A 19,739-nucleotide genomic window follows, 5' to 3' on the forward strand; every position below is an offset into this window, starting at 1 on the left:
ATGTTTGTGTATCTTTTATCTGCTGTTTATCTGCTTATCTCTTTTTGTTGCATTCTTTGTAAAGTGTCCTTGAGCTCTGGAAAGGCACTATATAAATAAAAAATATTATTATTATTATTATTATTATTATTATTATTATTATTCACTGGCAAACAATTCAAAAATGTTGGACCAAAACTCAAAAAGAACAGGACAAAACCAAAATAAATGTCCCTTTTACCCCACCACATCTGTCAAATTTAGGAGATACAGAGGCAAATATTTTACTGAATCTGGTTTTAGAGAAGTGAAGGCGATGTAAAACATTAAATTGGATTAATTTATGTGTCAAATTTATCAAACCCTTTCTTTATTCCCTACAGGGCTTCTTCCCAAATCTCATCAGCCACTTCTTCATTCAAATCCATAGCCCAGGCTGTTTTAATGTGCTTAGTGCATATTGGTGCATCAAAAGCATGAACAAAGCTTAATATCAGATGTTTAGTATCAGGGTTAGTATCTGGGTTAGAGGATAGTAGATTCTGAATAATATGACTTTCTGGAATTTATTTATAAATTGTGAAATATTAAAACAGTTTAGTTAACTTAATCGATTTGTGTTGGGACAACATGAATGGAATTATATGAAACCCAGCATTATTTACTGTGTGAAACAACCTTTAAAGCATAGTAATTCTTCATTCATTCACAACAATGTGCAGTACTTTACTTTCATTTACAAACCTCGTTTGCAGAACACGTTGTGACGTATTAGTAAAGTACTATTCTTCTGTAATCAGTGTCCATGCATCATGTTAATGCCCCCCTGTCAGCCTCCTTTTGGCAATGCAAGGCAAGACAAGGCAAGTTTATTTATATCGCACATTTCATACACAGTGGCAATTCAAAGTGCTTTACATAAACAGGAATAAAAGAAACAAGTATAAGAGAAATAAAAACAAATAATAAAAATGGTAAAAAAATAAAATAAAATAATAATAATAAGCATAAAAACAGATAAAATGTGTTATAAAAGAATGAAAAAGAAGAGAAAAACATAATAGTGCGATCTGTCGAACGTAGCACAATGCTCATTCAGTAAAGGCACAGCTAAACAGATGTGTTTTCAGTCTTGATTTGTGCTGATTGCAGCAGCGAGGGGCGTAGTAGCTGAAAGCCGATTCCCCCTGCTTTGACAGAACTATTGGAATTTCTAGTTTATATGATCCTAAAGATCTGAGTGATCGGTTAGGTTTGTATTCAGTGAGCATATCTGTAATGTATTGAGGTCCTAGACCATTTAGTGATTTATAGACCAGTAATAATACTTATAATAACTGGGAGCCAGTTTAAAGACCTGAGGACAGGTGTGATGTGCTCTGATTTCCTGGTTCTGGTCAGAATTCTGGCCGCAGCGTTCTGGATGAGCTGTAACTGTCTGACTGTCTTTTTGGGAAGGCCAGTGAGGAGGCCGCTACAGTAATCCACCCTGTTGCTGATAAAAGCATGAACAAGTTTCTCTAAGTCTTCACTGGAAACAAAGCATCTAATTCTTGCAATGTTTTTGAGATGATAGTATGCTCATTTACTAACTGCTTTGACATGACTATTGAAACTCAGATCTGACTCCAGAGTCACACCAAGATTCTTATATTTTGTTGTTTGACCTTTAGTGCTAAGGTACGCATTCACCTTGAGAACCTCATCTCTCTTCCCAAACGCAGTCACTTCAGTTTTCTTTTTGTTTAACTGAAGAAAGTTTTGGCACATCCAACTGTAAATTTCATCAATGCACTGGCAGAGGGTGTCAATGGGGCTGTAGTCATTAGGCAGAAAGGCTAGGTAGATGTGAGTGTCATCAGCACAGCTGTGGTAAGAGATTTGTTTTTTTCTCATTATTTGGCTCAGAGGGAGCATATAAAGGTTGAACAGGAGAGGTGCCAGAATCGAGCCTTGTGGGACTCCACATGTCATGGGTGTCCACCTCGACCTATGGTTACCTATAATGACATAGTAACCTCTCCCTTCAAGGTAAGATCGGAACCATTTGAGGACCGTCCCAGACAGCCCAACCCAGTTTTCCAGCCTATCCAGAAGTATGCTGTGATTGATAGTGTCAAATGCAGCACTGTTAGTTTGTCTGAATTTGTATTTAGGCGGATATCATTGATTATCTTTATAAGGGCACTCTCTGTACTGTGATGTGGTCTGAAACCAGATTGAAAATTGTCTAAACACCCCTTGAAGTTTAAGAACTTGTTAACCTGGTTAAAAACAACTTTTTCAATAATTTTGCCAATGAAAGGGAGATTTGAGATTGGCCTGTATTTGCTCAATAGGGTATTATCAAGGTTGCTCTTCTTCAAGAGGGTTTTAACAACTGCAGTTTTAAGTGAGTTTGGAAAAATCCCAGAGAGAAGTGAAGCATTTACCACTTTTAGAAGATCCATTTCTAAACAGGTAAACACCGTTTTAAAGAATGATGTGGGGAGCGTGTCAAGACTGCAGGTTGATGTTTTCATAACTTGCACAATCTTTTCTAAGATTTTACCATTAATTGCCATGAAATCAGACATAATGTCTGGTTTCCTAAGTTGTGGTTGAGCTAGTCTGCCTTTGACACAACTTGGCTGATTAGATGGGCTGATTGCATTTCTGATATTATTGTTCTTGTCAGTAAAGAAATGAGCAAACTCATTACATTTGCTTTCAGAAAGTAGTTCACTGGGAATCCGACTTGGGGGGGGGGGGGGGTTGTGAGTCTCTCTGTCATTGCAAAGAGTGTACAAGCATTATTTACATTGCTGTTTACATATTAGTTCCATATTAAAAGCATGAAGACTGTCTTTATAGATATCATAATGGACTACTAGTTTCGTCTTTCTCCACATACAGCATTTCTGCTGTATGTCTTTTCATCATTCGTACTCTTGGTGACCTTGTCCAAGATCCCTTTTGCCTGCTAGTCATCATCTTGGCTTTAATAGGAGCAATGTCATCTATGACATTCTTAACTTTAGAGTTAAACAAATCAAGGAGAGAATCAACAGAGTCTGCAAATATGCTTGGTGCTAGCGACATGGCCTTCATAAACTGCTCATTAGTGTTCTCATTTATGCATCTCTTTCTGACAGAGACAGATCTGTCTTTAATAGCTGGAGTGATCAATATGTCAAAGAAAATACAGAAATGATCAGATCAGTGCAACAACAGTCGATGAAATGTGCAAACCCTTAGTTATAAGTTGATCAAGAGTGTGTCCACGATTTGTTTGTGGGTCCTTGAACATGCTGAGTCAGATCAAAAGTGTTCAAAACAGTCATCAGTTCTTTTATAGCATTGATTTCTGGATTGTCAATGTGAATATTAAAATCCCCAGCAATGGTAAAATAGTCAAATTCAGAGGTTACTATTGATAAAAACTCTGTACAATCATCAATAAAAGTTGGAGAATATTTTGCATGTCTGTTGATAATTCAATTCAATTCACCTTTATTTGTATAGCGCTTTTACAATGTAGATTGTGTCAAAGCAGCTTCACATAAAAGGTCATAGTAAATTGGAACAGTGTAGTTAAGTTTTTAGAGTTTAATTTCAGTTCAGTTTAGCTCAGTTCAGTGTGGTTTAATAATCACTACTGAGAGTCCAAACACTGAAGAGCAAATCCAACAATGCGCAGCTCTACAGATCCCGAACAATGCAAGCCAGTGGCGACAGCGGAGAGGGAAAAAAAACTTCACTAATTGGCGAAAGTGAAGAAAAAAAAACCTTGAGAGAAACCAGACTCAGTTGGGCACGATCATTTTAATTTCTCCGCTGGCCAAACGTCTTGTGCAGAGCTGCAGTCTCAGCGGCGGAGGCTGGAAGCTGGCCTCAGCGAAGACTCGTCTGCCCCTGGAGCGTCACAGGAATCAATCTCATGTTCTCCACTCCTCCATGACACCCACCACAGTAGCTCCTCAGGATACGGCCTGGTCCAGGATATGGAAACCTTGGGATCCTCTCGTCGTTGGTCTTGGATCGAATCAGTGACTCTGCATAGTCTGAGGGCCTCGGGAAGAGTATCCCTAGGTTGAAATAGAGAATAAAGAGAATAATTAGCGTAGCTGCTGTTCATAGTGTATATAAACAAGATGCAGAAACCTGTGTGGAAACCCGCTAAGTGGTGCACTGAGTGTATGCTTTACTAAAAGATAGGTATTTAATCTAGTTTTGAATTGGGAGAGTGTGTCTGAGCCTCGTATGTTATCAGGAAGGTTTAGGAGCTATAAATGAGAAGGCTCAACCTCCTTTACTCGACTTTGCTATTCTAGGTACAACCAGAATCCCTGAGTTTTGAGATCTTAAAGAGCGAGTTGGATTGTAGCGAGATAGAAGGTTGGTTAGATAAACAGGAGCTAGATTATTTAAAGTTTTATATGTAAGAAGCAATATTTTAAATTCAATACGAAACTTAACAGGCAGCCAGTGTAAGGAGGATAAAATTGGGGTGATGTGATCAAATTTTCATGTATATTGTAAACAGCAAAGGTCCTAAAACTGATCCTTGAGGCACCAAATACTTTACTGGGCTGACTTGTGAAGGCTGTCCATTAATATTCACAAACTGGTAACGGTCAGCTAAGGATGACTTAAACCATTGTAGAGCCTGTCCCTGGCCTCCTGTAGAATTTACGCGAATTATGAGGATACCGTGGTCAATGGTGTCAAATGCCGCACTAAGATCGAGTAAAACTAATAGCGTGATGCACCCTTGGTCAGCAGCTAAGAGTAAATCATTGGTTATTTTCACTAATGCAGTTTTTGTACTGTGATGAGCCCTTAAACCTGACTGAAACACTTAAAAAACATTGTTCGTCTGCAGAAAGGAGCATAATTGAGCAGAAAAACTTTTTTCTAGTATTTTAGACATAAATGGAAGATTTGAAATAGGCCTATAATTAGCTAAGTTGCTGGGGATAAAGAAAAAGAAGATTAAAAAGATAAAGAAGAGTTGATAATGTTAAGAAGAGGTTTTATTATAACAAGTAGCAATTCTTTAAGTAATTTTGTTGGAATTGGCTGGTTTAGAACTATTTATAATTTTATTTAGGATTCTAGGATTGTTATGATTATTTTCTATCAGTTTGTGGAGGTGCTCAGCCCTGGCAGATTTTAGAGCCCTCCTATAGCTGGACATACTGTCTTTGTACGCAAAAACTTCTAAATTAGTTTTTTTTTTCCATTTACGTTCCAGGGCATGGGTTGCTATTTTGAGAGCGTGGGTATGACTATTATAACATGGTGTAGTTTTATTCTCTCTAGCCTTTTTTAGTTTGATGGGTGCCACAGTATTTAAAGTGCTAGTAAAGATGGCATCCATACTGCTGGTTACTACATCAAGGTCATTTGCATTTGCAGGTGCATTTCGAAATAGAGAAAGATCTGGTAAGTTATTTATAAATTCATCTTTGGTGGATGGAACAGTAGTTCTACTAGGGCGATATATCGGAGCGGATCTGCTAATTTCAGGTAAACACTGCTTATATAGTAAGAGGAAGTGGTCTGTAATATCATCACTTTGTGGTATAATGTCTACATCAATGACCTCAATTCCATAAGAATTAGATCTAGTGTATGCTTTAAGCGATGTGTTGGACCAATAACGTTTTGCTTTATCCCTAGTGAATGTAGTAAATCCATAAACGCGAGCCCTAATGTGTCGTTAGCATCATCTATGTGGATGTTAAAGTCTCCTACAACTAGTATTTTATCAGTTTTAACTAGTAAGTCAGAGATAAAATCAGAAAACTCTTTTAGAAAATTGACATAGGGTCCTGGGGGTCTATATAAGGTGATTAAAGCGAGAGATAATATAGGTTTTTGCATAGTGTCCGAAAGCATAACATTTAGCACCAATACTTCAAAGGAGCTAAACATAAGTCCGTTTCTCTGATTAACATATAGATTAATATCACTAAAGATTGATGCAACTCCACCATAATGATCAGTTAGATACCTGGAGCACCTTTTAGTCCTATACTCAGATATTCAAAAAACAAATAGTCACCAAAGACACTTGTTTACACTCATAGACATCTTTAAACAGGGCAGCGATGCCTCCACCTCTCCTATTGGCTCTGCAAACACTCAAAAAATCAAAGTTTAAAGGAGCTGTTTCATTTAGAACTGCTGTGCTAGCCAAGCTTCATTTAAAAGCATAAAATCAAGGCAATTTGTGTTGATAAAATCACTGACTAAAAGTGACTTATTTTTAAGTGATCTGATGTTTAAAAGTGCTAACTTAACAGTTTTAGCTATTTTTTCTACTGTAGTCTCAGATTTACATTTAATAGACAAGATCTGAGTGATTTGCGAGACGGCCTGAAGAAGTCTTTGGTTTTCTGTCACGTAATACAACACATATATGTGTAGCGAAAGCTACAGGCACACTGGGTTCCTGCTTGTTCTGTAAACATCTGATAAAGACACTGTTATCTAAGCAGGCACCCGAGACACATCATGGAGAGCTGTTGTGTTCACCAGCTGAAGATGGTGCGTTGTTGTTGTTTGGGCCCTGGCGGTGGGGCAAAAGTCGGAGGGATCTTCCAGGTGGGCTCAGAGGTTGTTGTGGAACAGGCGAAGGAGTGTGAAAGTTTAGTTCCAGCATACACCAGTTCCTCTATCTTTTTTAGAAACTCAAGAGAGACAGAGCCTGTGGGTCTGGAGATTCTGGCTGCTGAAATATGTTTTCTTGGCTGTTTTCTTGAGGATAATTTTTGAGTGACGGGACTTGATGCTGTTGTGATGCGTCACAGTCTGTCTGTGTTGAGCAGAGGACCAGTGACAGTGTCTCTATTAACAGTGGGTGTTTTGGCTGCATGGCGTTATCACTGTCCACTCAGGAGCTGATTTGAGGTCCTGTGGTCATCCGGACATTTGCTAGGTGTGTATGTGTCATTTGGATTGAGGTCAGTGGCACACACAGCTGATGGATGATGGAGGGAGAAAAAGATATTGTCCTTTAGCACCTTTGCACCAAGTTTTGTTTGGGTGAAGGCCGTCTGATGTCAACAGTTGTCTTTGGTTCCAGAAGAGATTGAAGTTGCCAATAAAATTCAGTCCTTTTCTGTTACATGTTTTCTGCAGCCATACATTTAGAAAAAGTAAAAACATATTTGTCCCTCTTGCAGGGAGTGGTTCACTGATGAACGGCTGAATTTTCAATCTTTCAACTGTATCCAAGAGCTCACAAAAATCTCTCTTGAGCAGTTCTGACTGTTCCCTCCGAATATCATTCTTCCCCGCATGGATGATAATCCGTTTTGCAGTCTTGGGTTTTTTCAGAATTTCCTCAAGTTCTTTGTTTACATCTGAGACTGTTGCATGAGGGAAGCAATATGTCATTGTAGATTTGCTCCTAAATTCCTGACTATTGAATCTCCTACAACTAGTGTTCTTATCTCATGTGCGATCGTAGCCGAATGCCGCTGTCTAGACGGCCTTGAGCCTCTGTTCCATGCAGAGTTAGCTGCTGAGTCATGCGATATCTGTCTGACTGCATTTAGGGATTCTTCACCCATCTTACTCAATACATCATATCTGTTCTGAAGCTGTATTTAGTGATTCTAAAACTGCTCACGTGTTGTGCTATGATGACTCAAGGTTTTACAAATTTGTGGAGGGAATTTGAACCTGACCACACAAAAACATGAATCACTGCAGCACCTTGGTTTGCCTTGCCCATACTTCTTAAAGTACAAATGAAATTAAAACTTTCAAAAAAAAAAACTATTGAAGCTTGCAGAGGAGAAGGTGTATTCAGACACGTTCAATACTATAGATCATGAACTGCTTAAACTTTTCAATACAACAAATTTTGTGCAATAAATGCTGAAAACAGCTTAATAAGATTGAAACAATCTTTCTACAAACATGGAGAAAAGGCCAGCAAAAGCTATTAAATAGTATTCAGACATTAAATGATGAACTAAAATCTAACCATTTAGAGATAAACAACACGTATATCAGAAGATGATAAAAATTATGAGAGATGAAAGTGAAATCTTGGAATCCATATCAAACCTAAAAAATGGCAAAACAGCAGGCTACCAATTGATATATATCATTTTTTCAAAAATAAATTGGTTCTCTTAAAGAAATAAATGTAGAATCATTTAAAAATGTCTGTTTACCACCCACATTAAAAAATGCCTTTATCGATTTTAAAACCTGATAAATCTCCTACCAGATGTGAGTCATACAGACCAATTTCCCTACTTAGTACAGATGCGAAGATCATTGCTAAATTTTGGCATCAAGAGTAGAAAAATGCCTTCAATCTACACTCAATGGCCACTTTATTAGGTACACCTAACTAGTACTGGGTTGATGCACCTTTTGCCTTCAGAAATAAATATTGACATGATACCATCACACAGTTGCTGCAGATTTGTTGGCTACACATCCATGATGTGAATCTCCTGTTCCACCACATCACAAAGGTGCTCTATTGGATTGAGATCTGGTGACTGTGGAGGTCATTTGAATACATAGAACTTATTGTCATGTTCAAGAAACCAATCGGAGATGATTCATGCTTTATCATCACGTACACTGTGGTTATAAAGGGATGGACATGGTCACCAACAATACTCAGGTAGGCTGTGGTGTTGACACAATAATCAACTGGTACTAATGGGCCCAAAGTGTGCCAAGAAAATATATCTCACACCATTACAGCACCACCACTAGCCTGAAGCGTTGATACAAGGCAGGATGGATCGATTCTTTCATGTTGTTGATGCCAAATTCTGACAAAACCATCCGATTGTCACAGCAGAAATCGAGACTCATCAGACCAGGCAACGTTTTTCCACTCCTCTATTGTCAAATTTTGGTGATCCTGTGCAAATTGTAGCCTCAGTTTCCTGTTCTTAGCTGACAGGAGTGGCACCTGGTGTGGTCTTCTGCTGCTGTAGCCCATCCACCTCAAGGTTTGATGTGTTGTGCATTCAGAGATGCTCTTCTGTACTTACTGTTGCCTTTCTATCAGCTCAACCCAGTCTGGCCATTCTCCTCTGACGTCTGGCATGAACAAGTCATTTGTGCCTACAAAACTGCCACTCACTGGATGTTTTCATATGGATCATAGATGTTTGTGCATGAAAATCCCAGTAGATCAGAAGTTTCTGAAATACTCATACCAGCTCATCTGGCACCAACAACATTCCATGTTTAAAGTCACTTAAATTCCTTTTCTTCCCCATTCTGATGCTTGGTTTGAACTGCAGCAGATCGTCTTGATCATGTCTACATGCCTAAATGCACTGAGTTGCTGCTAATTTGCTGATTAGAAATTTGCATTAACGAGCAGTTGGACAGGTGTACCCAATAAAGTGGTCAGTGAGTGAATATTTTATTGTTTATAGCAAATTTGTCAATGGCTCTTAAGAAACATCAGAATCCAAGAAAGATTATTGGTGTACAGATTTGCAATATGACCTCACAGACTTAAAATGGAGCCAGATATGTGTTAAAGCCCAGAATTTGTCCATTAATACTAGATTTCAAATGATCCAATACAACTGGGCAATGCGTACTTACTGTATATCACATGTGAAAAACTAAACAAGTTTAACCCAAACATCCCAGATAAATGTTTCAGATGCCAAAAACATAAAGGAACACTCTTTCATTGTATCTGGGAGATGGTTTAGATTTTCTGGCAAACGTAATAACATAAATTCCAGTTACCCCTGAAATATGTGCTTTGGGTTTATTTCATGTAAGTTTGTCATTACCAGGTTATTAAACTAAAATGATTGACATGTGTCTTGTTATTGCAAAGATGTTTGATAGCACTCTTTTAGGAGAATATAGAAAGTCCATCCATTGACCACTGGCTGAAAGATCTGACACATTACAATACACTGGAAAGAATTACCTACAGTATAAGGGGCAAAATAAAGGAGTACCATAGAACTTGAGATCTGTTTATACAGTTTCTGGAACAAAACCATACATTGGCACAAGCAAATACCGCTCAGTCTTCTGGTTAACTGATTGATATGCGTACATGTGCAGTTTTGTATGTGGAATGTGTCCGTGGTTTTATTTGTCTTAGCCCATGTATAACAATAGTTTTACCTGTTTAATTTATTTGGATGCTTTAGCAAAGGGAGAGTTAAAATGTAAAAAAAAAAAATACTGCTCTTCTAATATATAATTACAATTTTTACTAGCACTAATTACTTCTAAAATATGCTTTTAATATAATTGTCTCCTATGTTTCTTTTAAATATGATTTAACGTTTCTCTTTTATCTATTATTTTTGTAGATTTTGTCTTAGCTGAACAGCTGCTTCTACAAGTGACAGCCCAAATCACACTGAGATCATCATGAGACTGTTCTTACAGGCCTGAACCCAGAGCTGCTTGTGTTCCCAATGTTTGGCCTATGCAATGTATCTGCTTAGCATCTAAAAGTATACCTTAGGTATTCAGGAACATCCATTAGAGCTGTATGTATGAAAGCTATCAAGCACAGTCCCTTTACTCAAGTCTTAAACTGTTGCTTTAAACTGAGATTGTCACATTTAGAACAATTTGGAGTCTCAAAAGATGGTCTGCAATCTTGACTGTACCAGGGGGAAAACATATATGAACAACAGATGTGACAATGTTCACTTGTGTGATGTTCACTTACCATTTTAACCGTGATAAAAGAAGAGCTCCAATGCACACTGGAGTCCAATCGCACACATTTACACTTTTATTTTCAATTTGTGATTTGAGATTTTCTTTTCTTAAATCTAATGCTTGTCGTTTGAGTCTACAGTTGAACAATTTCCAGTTTGAAACTCTGCTGTTTAAATAAAAAGATTAGTCTAGTACACTATTTGTTGTATTAGTATATGATATTGTAATATCATAACAACGTATTGTCTAATAGTATAACCTTCTCTGTGGTTCCATGCTGCTAAAGAAGCTTCACAGATTAGTCTTAAATCACAGTAAATAAATTAAATCATAAAAAAAAAATTTTGTTGGCCAGTGAACCCAATGTTTCTGTTTAAAATCCAAATCATTTCGTATTGTTGAATTTAATGAATAATACTGCTTGTAATGTGTTGCCACAATTATTTTTGGAGTAGATATTGGTTAAATTGATAGTATGTAACTACCGCCTGCTGTTTCTCCAGCTTCTGTCGTCCTTTGCTATATCCAACTGAATGAATGTGGCTATATAGTCAATTGCTGCTGTGCAGTGGTTTGTTAAAGAGATTCCGTCACTCAATAATGAATATTCTGTCATCATTCTTTCTTCTTATACACAAAAGAAGATATTTTGAAAAATGCTGGAAACTTGTAACTATTGACTTCGATTGTATTTGTTTTCTTACTCTGGAAGTCAGTGGTTACACATTTCCAGATTTCTTCAAAATATCTTGTCTAGTGTTCAAAATATCTTGTCTTTCAACAGAAGAAAGAAACTTTTTTAAACTCTGCTAAATTTAGTTTAAGGTGAACTATCCCTTTAATTGTGTCAGGAGTCATTTAGAAAAATCAGAGAAATGGTGATTAAGGATTCAGTTCGATTTACATGATTATTTTTTTGAAGGACTTGAATTATTAGACAACAGTATATAAAAGCAATTTATTACATAACAATTCAAAGAGCAATACATTACAAAACAATAATGAACACTTAATTATAAAACAATGACTCTCTTATGACAGAACACCAGATTCATTTATGATGTAGAAAAATATGAGCACATTTTGGAATGCTGAGCAGATCTTTGATGAAACTGACAGTACTGGATTTTCTTAATGGAGAGGTTTTGTCATTAATTCCTTACCCTTTGTCCTCCGTTCATATTCATGTTTAGTTCATATTGAGAACACAAATTAAAACATTTCAGAGAGCTCTCTAAGTCTCCATATACAGCAAGGGTACCAGAGAGACACCAAAAACATTGCCAAAATGCATGTTCATAAGAGCACAGTGCACTGTATGAGTGTCGTAATTGGTCACGCTGCTGATGTATAACCCAGAGACCTGCGCGACTTTCTCTGATTTAAACAAAGCGTGGGCACGTCTGAGGTAAACGTCAGCAGTGCAACACACTTACAGTGCGCGACAGAGCTGTCATGATCTGATTAAGGTTTTGGTTTTTTTCTGGAATTTAAACTTTTCTGTATCCCTGTGGTTTATGGAGGATCAGAGAGTTCTCGCATTTCAATTCAATTTAATTTAATTCATCTTTATTTCTATAGCACTTTTAAATTGTAGATTGTGTCAAAGCAGCTTAACATAGAAGTTCTAGTAAATTGAAACTGTGTCAGTGTGGTTTTCAGAGTTGAAGTTCAGTTTAGTTCAGTTCAGTGTGGTTTAATTTTAACTGCTGAAAGTCCAAACACTGAAGAGCAAATCCATCAATGCGCAGCTCCACAAGTCCCAAACCAAGCAAGCCAGCGGCGACAGTGGCGAGGAACAAAACTTCACCAATTGACTAAAGTGAAGAAGAAAAAAAAACCTCGAGAGAAACCAGGCTCAGTTAGGCACTACTATTTCTCCTCTGGCCAAACTTTGTGTGCAGAGCTGCAGTCTAGACACTGGAGAACACTGAACGTCCATCTTGGAGAAACTGCATTGTGAGTAGGTCACCGGTGGGTGTTCAGGCTGACCCACAGGATTTTAATTTGTTTTCCAAAGATGAAGAAATGTGTCAGGGGTTTGAAGCTACAACTGTAATTTCAAAGCTTTACTTCTTTTATGCATAAAGAAAAACTAAAAATATTAAAACAAAAATAATGACTTTAGAAGTACTGTACTGCACTATATGCGTGTCGCGTTGACGTATAACCCAGAGGCCTGCGTGACTTCCTCTGATTTAAACAAAGCGTGGGCACATCCGGGCGTATGTCAGCAGTGCGACACGCATACAGTGCATGACAGAGCTCTTATCAAGACACACCATGAAGTGCCGCTGAAGAAAAGTAATGGTCTCAGGGGTTTGGAATGACATGAGGGAATAATGAGTTACTAAATTTCTTTGAAGTATTCCTTTAATAGTCTTATGAAATTTCTGGAAATGGTGCTCTGCTCCTCCTTGCTTCTTTAGTTTTTTTCTAAAATGAAGAAAAACAAGCAGAAATAATACACAATTATTAATGCAGTGATATGAAGGGTGTCGAATAAGAATTGTAACTGACAGTGAATCTAAAAAGAAGAACAGAAGAGAAAACAACAGAAATAGAACTACAGAAAGAATGTAGATGTAGTTTTGTGCTCAGTGTGTTCCTCTACCTCCTCTTGTCTCACTGCTGCACAGGATTTGGGCTCGTTGGATTGAACCACCGGTGCTCTTCTACCTGATGTAACTGTAGTCGATTAACTGGACTGCGGTTCAAACACTGGAAAATCAGGTCCTGGCATGCTGAAAAGTGTCACAGAGACTCAAGATTCATGATCCTGTTTAAATGTTACGACTTAAAATGTTACCTAATATCTCCAATTAAAAAACTTGAATATCTACAGTGTACAGTGTAACCATTATATTGAGCCCTTTTTTACTTGTGACTGACATATTTATTTCTGTCAGTGAGGTTGAGATTGTTCAGAGGTGACTGCTTACCTGAAGATAAAGTGGGGCTTGTGTAAAGGTATCCGCTCTTTATCGATTGTTTGTCTTCAAAGGGCAAACATGAATGCAGTATTTGAAACAGCACGATGCCTGCTGCCCATACGTATGCCGGGTTAGCATGGTATGTGGGATGCCTTAAAATCTCAGGTGGTGTGAAAAGTCTTGCTCCTGTAAGAGAGACATTTACATTTTCAGTGTACAGTAATTTCAGAAGACAATACTGTGATTAAAGACACTAACACAAAATGCCAACTCACCCTGATATTCAGAGCTGTTGAAAGGCTCGCTGGTAATTGGCCGAGCACAACCAAAGTCGATCAATTTGAGCTCCAATCTGGGTGTAGTCACGAGGATGTTCCCCGTGTGTATATCACCATGGAAAACTTCACGATCAACGCAGAACTTTACAGCTCGGATGAACTGACGCATTAACCGGCGGGCTTGGTTTTCATCGATGTCCAGTGTAAATGTGATGTAACGAGTCAAGGTCTGGCATGACTCTGGGTACTCCATAATGAGAACGAAGTCGCTCTCATTCTCAATCCAGTCGTGTAATCTGATGATGTTGGGACATGGTGGATCTTTCATCAATCTAAGCAGCATTGCCACTTCCGCAAGCACAGGTGTGGAATGATCATCCTAGAAAAAAAAACAGATTTCAAAGATAAATCCAAAGCAGAACGGGAGAAAGTAACTTTGAAACCTTTTTTAAATTATGGAAAAGAATAATAAATACAATAGAATAAAAACATACAAATGAACTGTGATTTAAACATCTTCACTGTAAGAATTCACATTGATTTGTTTCTTATTAAAGCTACAAGTCATACAGTAAAGAGCAGTGAGTGATTGTCTTTTTGGTTAATTAATAATGATGAGCACAGTCGGCAGCAGGAATATAGTGCTGGAATATATCACTTTAAGAGGGTTTTGAAAACCAGTAAGAATTGACTTTGAAAGTATTTTTAATGGAACATTAGTTTCCAACATATCTGCTTTTGAGTTCAATTTTACTTCAATTTAAAAAGGTTCAGACAAGCGGGACAAGTGAAGGATGAGTAAATGGTGAGTTCACTTACAATGCAGACATAACGGTCGTGCTTGCGCTTGACGATATACTTCAGGGCAACCTGCGGAAAAGAAAAACAGTGATGAATGGATGGCAGATTAAAGACTACAATTTATTTATATTTAATAATCAGAAGAAAACTGTTGATTGAATTGAAAAAATAGTTTTCTACCTTTACTCTTTCACTAAATACATGAGATGCCAGATACACCTTGCCAAAACTTCCTTTTCCAATCAACTTCTTTACTTCAAAGAGAAACACCATAGATCCTGAAAAACACACAGAGAAAGAACATGGACATTAACTTGGATTGTCTGAAACAGATCAAATAAATGACTCCTATCCTTTGAATCTGGATCTAATGCAATGAGCTAAAAGCAGTAACTTCCATCAGAATTGCAACATAGTAAATTGATTACTAATTTATATTAATTATGAATTACAGAAAATACAAGGTAATGATGACTTACCAAGAGTGAGCCCAGAAGCCTCTTTAGGCTCCTCAGGAACCTGGCCTGGCAGACATACTGACTCAGGGTCAGCTGGTACTGCGATTTCAGGCGTAACTTGGACAGGCTCTGCTTGAGGGTCCACTACATCCTCCAGCTCTGGCTCTGGTTCTGGCTCTGGTTCTGGCTCAGGCTTTGGCTCGGGTTCGGGCTCTGGTTCGGGATGTGGTGTAAAATGCTGGACTACATCTGTGTCACAGCAAAGGAAAGGGCGCTTTGCAGCCTTCCATACTCTCTTAAAGAAAGCACAGACTCTTTTCCCTTTCCTTCCTTTCTTGGGTTTTTCTAAAAGTAAGAAAACAAACAGTAACCTATTAGAAACATCTCCATGAACAGAGCTGCAACTACTAATTAATACACAAGCAGCAGAACAACAAATGACACTGTCTGATTTTTAAGCTAAAAATAACAAAGCATAAAAATAACAGATGGCAGAAATAAAATGAACCAAATTCAGGAGGACTCACCATCAGTCAAATCAATTTTACAGGGGTCTTGAACAGACAGAGGCGACTCAGGACAGGCCGAATCTCCATCTGTCATTTCTGTCATTTTGGAGGGGCCATGGACACTGATCGGCTGAGGATCTTCCCAGATCTGGCCTGGCAGACACACCAGCTCAGCGTCAACATGTCCTGTAATGACGGCCATTGAGGACTCAGGACGGGCCTGATCTGCATTCGGCACATCTGCCGTTTGCTTGATCCTGGATGGGCCCGGAACACTCAATGGCCGAGGATCTTCACAGACCTGGACTGGCGGACGCATCTGCTCAGGGTCAACACGATCTGTGATGGCCGTTGGCTTGATCCTGGATGGTCCTGGAACAGCCAACGACTCAAGACGATCACGGACCTGGACTGGCGGATGCATCAGCTCAGGGTCAACATGACCTGTGACAGCGGCTGAGAAATCAGGACGGGCCGGATCTGCATTCGGCACATCTGCCGTTAGCTTGATCCTAGATGGGCCCGGAACACTCAGCGGCTGAGAATCTTCACAGACCTGGCCTGGCAGCCACACCGGCTCAAGGTCTGCATGTGCTGTGACGGTTGTTGACTGGATCCTGGAGGGACCTGGAACAGGCAGATGCTCGAAATCGCCGGAATCTAACTGTGGTTCACAAGGAACCACTCTGCTCCAGTCACAGCAAAGGAAAGGGCGCTTTGCAGCCTTCCATGCTCTCTTGAAGAAAGCAGAGACTTTATTCCCTTTCCTCCCTTTCTCAGGGTTTTCTAAAGTAAAGGAAATGAACATGGAAATATTAGAAAAATCTTTAACCACAGGTTTAAAATAGACAAACTGCTATAAATTAGACATATAAAAGACAAAAAAAGAAACAACAATAAATATATAATTATAACAGAAAATGCTTGGAAACAAATATAAATTATGTGGAATTGTAATTCATTTTTGTGACGTAAAATGACAAATACGATTTGACAAATAGTCTTGGTAAATCAATTATACGCCATATGCCTGTATTAGATATAAGGATAAATCCTAGAAGCAACTATTTTGCAAAAAAAATAATTTTTCCTCTGGTCAAACATAATGTGAACTATTATAATAACTATTAGAATAAACTAAAAATATAATAATTTAGAGTCAATATTCTGTTTCATCAGTTATAGTTTTAAAGTTATAAAATGTTTAATCAATTTTATGTAGCCATTTCTTTTGCTACGTGGGTGCTACATCTACATTCTTCCTCAAGCACTAATGAAAATAACTGATGAAAGTAAATGTAAAAATAAAAATCAGCCTTATTAGCATTTATCAAACTCAAAATGAACAATTTCTTTTCCTCTGGAGCTTCAGTTAGGAAATCTGTATAAAATGTATTGACAACCACCGTGAGTAAATTATTACTTAACAACTATGGTTAAAAAAAATCCAAATGAAAATAGTTAATTAGATGTCCTGCTCCAGAACTTCAATTACAGATAGACATTATACACCAGGGGTTGTCAAATTGAACAGATGACTTAAATATAACATTCTCACTTAAATATAACATTCTCACTCAGTTTGCTAAAATAGAACAAATATTGCTCCACACTATTAAAACGGTTCCTAAGAAAATGATGTAGATCTACACACAGTACATTAATATTAAAATGTTTTTTTCCTCAGTAACATTAAGGCACTTTCTGTTGAGTGTGGGGCGTAAAAAGGAGAAACTTAAGAATGTCGATACATAGAATGAGAGCAGGGCTCAATCACCAGGTCAGAAAATATCAAAATTCATAACTATACAGAAAAATGACAATCACGAGAAGTTAAATATTTGCCTCTTAAGTCATGTGGTAATAACCTTATATGACCATATATTATCATCCTCTTAAGCGTCATTAAACTGTACATGAAAATACACTGTTTTTAAACCCTCATCTCACCTGTTGGGCTTCTCGCCATGGTCGGGGGTGTAGGAGAAGCCATCATGTCGCGCTGATTTTCGTTGACAAAGTTAGACATGATCAATTTAACACGAGTGAAACACACAGCTGACATATTATCGTGATGTAGAGAAATTTTTAGCAAAACAAACGCTAAAGTCACTTAAATCACTGTTCACTGTCTTCGTTCGTTTGTCACTCTGATGAGATTCTTAACTGCTGTTCTATGACGTAATGGTGTTCTTTTTGTTCTATTTATTTTGTCATTGGTGACGCGTGCTTGTATGCAGGTAATTTTATTTTAAGCTGTGTTGTTATTTAAATATATTTGAAATGTATTATATTTATCTGAAATTACAATCAAAATGTGAAATGAAATTCAGTTCACAAATGATTAACTATTCACAAACTCGCAATCTGTAATTTCAGGGAATTTATTATCCAGCTAATCACAATACGAGATTTCGTAATTCGAGGTTTCGTAACTGTAAAGCATATTTTAACGACCAAAGTTTCGTTTGTAACCAATTACATTATGGTAAATTATTGTTTTAATAAACAAAAACATATTTGTAAACCACTACAAAACCATATAAAATATTTACAGACAAACACGCACACTGCATTCATCCATTAAAACAACATTTATTCCGTTTTCCTTTGTACAATATAAAGTGAACACATTCATTGATCAATTTAAACAAAGCAATAAAACATTGCTTATTAACAATTCCATGAGCTTCATTAAGTATGGGATGTCGTTAAACAGTATTTTAGCAATAATACTTTTTAGTACTCCTACTGCTCTTCATAATGTGGTGCAAAAAAAGACATGATAACAAACTAAGACAATTTCACAAGTTCCTTGATTAGAGAATCTATTATCACAGAATAAAAAAAAATGCTGTAACTTTTTTAAAACTAAAACCGAAAACATTTAACAAAATCTCATGTTTTAAAAGAGGATGATATTTGTGCAGATCAGTTCAGACAAAATTGGTTTATTAGATGGCATTGCTAAGCTAAACTGTAAGCTGTTTGCCTCTGTCGTTTCCACATTTCAGATCTGAATGCACAAACTATTACCTTTTATAAACACTGTTTTTTTTTTTTAAGTAAAGTGTAAAGAAAATGCTGCATTTGTTAAAACAACCAGTTCAATATTTACTCTTAAATCACATTTAACTCTCCAGGGTGAAAAAAAATCCTTTACTCATATCTCATTATAACCTATTAAAAGGTAGATTTTTACCAAAAGCTTAGCTGTCTGCATCTACACTGTAAAAAATGCAGGGATCCACACAATTCATTCATGTTGTCCCATCACCAATGAATTAACTTAACACTTTATACAAATTTATGTTGATTGAACATAAAAAATTAAGTTGTCCCAGTGAAATCTCAGAAATTGTGTCTTTTTTTGAGTGTATGTTTTATTATCACTGCCACAAACCAACAGGCACAATGACTTCTACTGTAAATGGTACTGTACACTAGAATATTAATCAACACAACTGTTTTTAGTATTGACAGAAATAAATAAATATTTCATAATCATTATATCCACTTTTACACTGATTTGTTAAAAATCAGTTTGACAATGTTGATGCTGAAAATTCACCTTCAGTTCACTGAAATAATTAAACTTTTTGACTCTTGTGTTTGCAAATAGAAAACCTTTGCAAAAAGAACATAACCTGTCCCAGAGCAGGTGTAAGATAACATGGCAACAAAGAGAGATTAAAGCTGAGCTACCTTTGTGGTACAGGCCCCAGTTTTCTTCCAGTTCTGTGTATTTCCAAAAAGTGACAGTTTTGTTTAGAGACCATGTTTAAGCATCTTTTTTACCCCATTGTTTGAAGTTATTTAATATTTTACCCAATCAACCCTAGATCCTATGAACTGCACTAACCCTTTAAAGTTACATGGGTTATTTCCATACTTGCATTTTACACTTTTATTTATTAGTGTGTCTTCTGCGTGTGTTTGTGTTAAAATCAGCCTACATTTGTTGTGTACATGTATATTGAGAGAACGATATGTATTTGGTGCCTCTTAATGAACTGTCGCTACTGGTTGTATTAGGTGCATTTTGTTGTTGTTGTATTGAATTAGTTAAATTATTTGGTGTACTTTGTAAGCATTACTGTC

General features: G+C 37.2%; 1 protein-coding gene across 1 annotated transcript; it reads right to left on the reverse strand.

Moving 5' to 3' along the window:
- Nucleotides 1–13,284: 13,284 nt before the first annotated feature.
- LOC130236726 (uncharacterized) lies at nucleotides 13,285–17,631 on the reverse strand. Its single transcript, XM_056467479.1, is given in 9 exon segments — nucleotides 13,285–13,403; nucleotides 13,602–13,778; nucleotides 13,868–14,249; nucleotides 14,690–14,740; nucleotides 14,852–14,949; nucleotides 15,151–15,496; nucleotides 15,499–15,536; nucleotides 15,657–16,424; nucleotides 17,589–17,631. Coding segments are annotated over 9 exon segments (2,022 nt in total).
- Between the last annotated feature and the right edge of the window lie 2,108 nt (nucleotides 17,632–19,739).

This window comes from Danio aesculapii, chromosome 10 (genome assembly GCF_903798145.1).
Source record: "Danio aesculapii chromosome 10, fDanAes4.1, whole genome shotgun sequence".
Classification (NCBI taxonomy): Eukaryota; Metazoa; Chordata; class Actinopteri; order Cypriniformes; family Danionidae; genus Danio; species Danio aesculapii.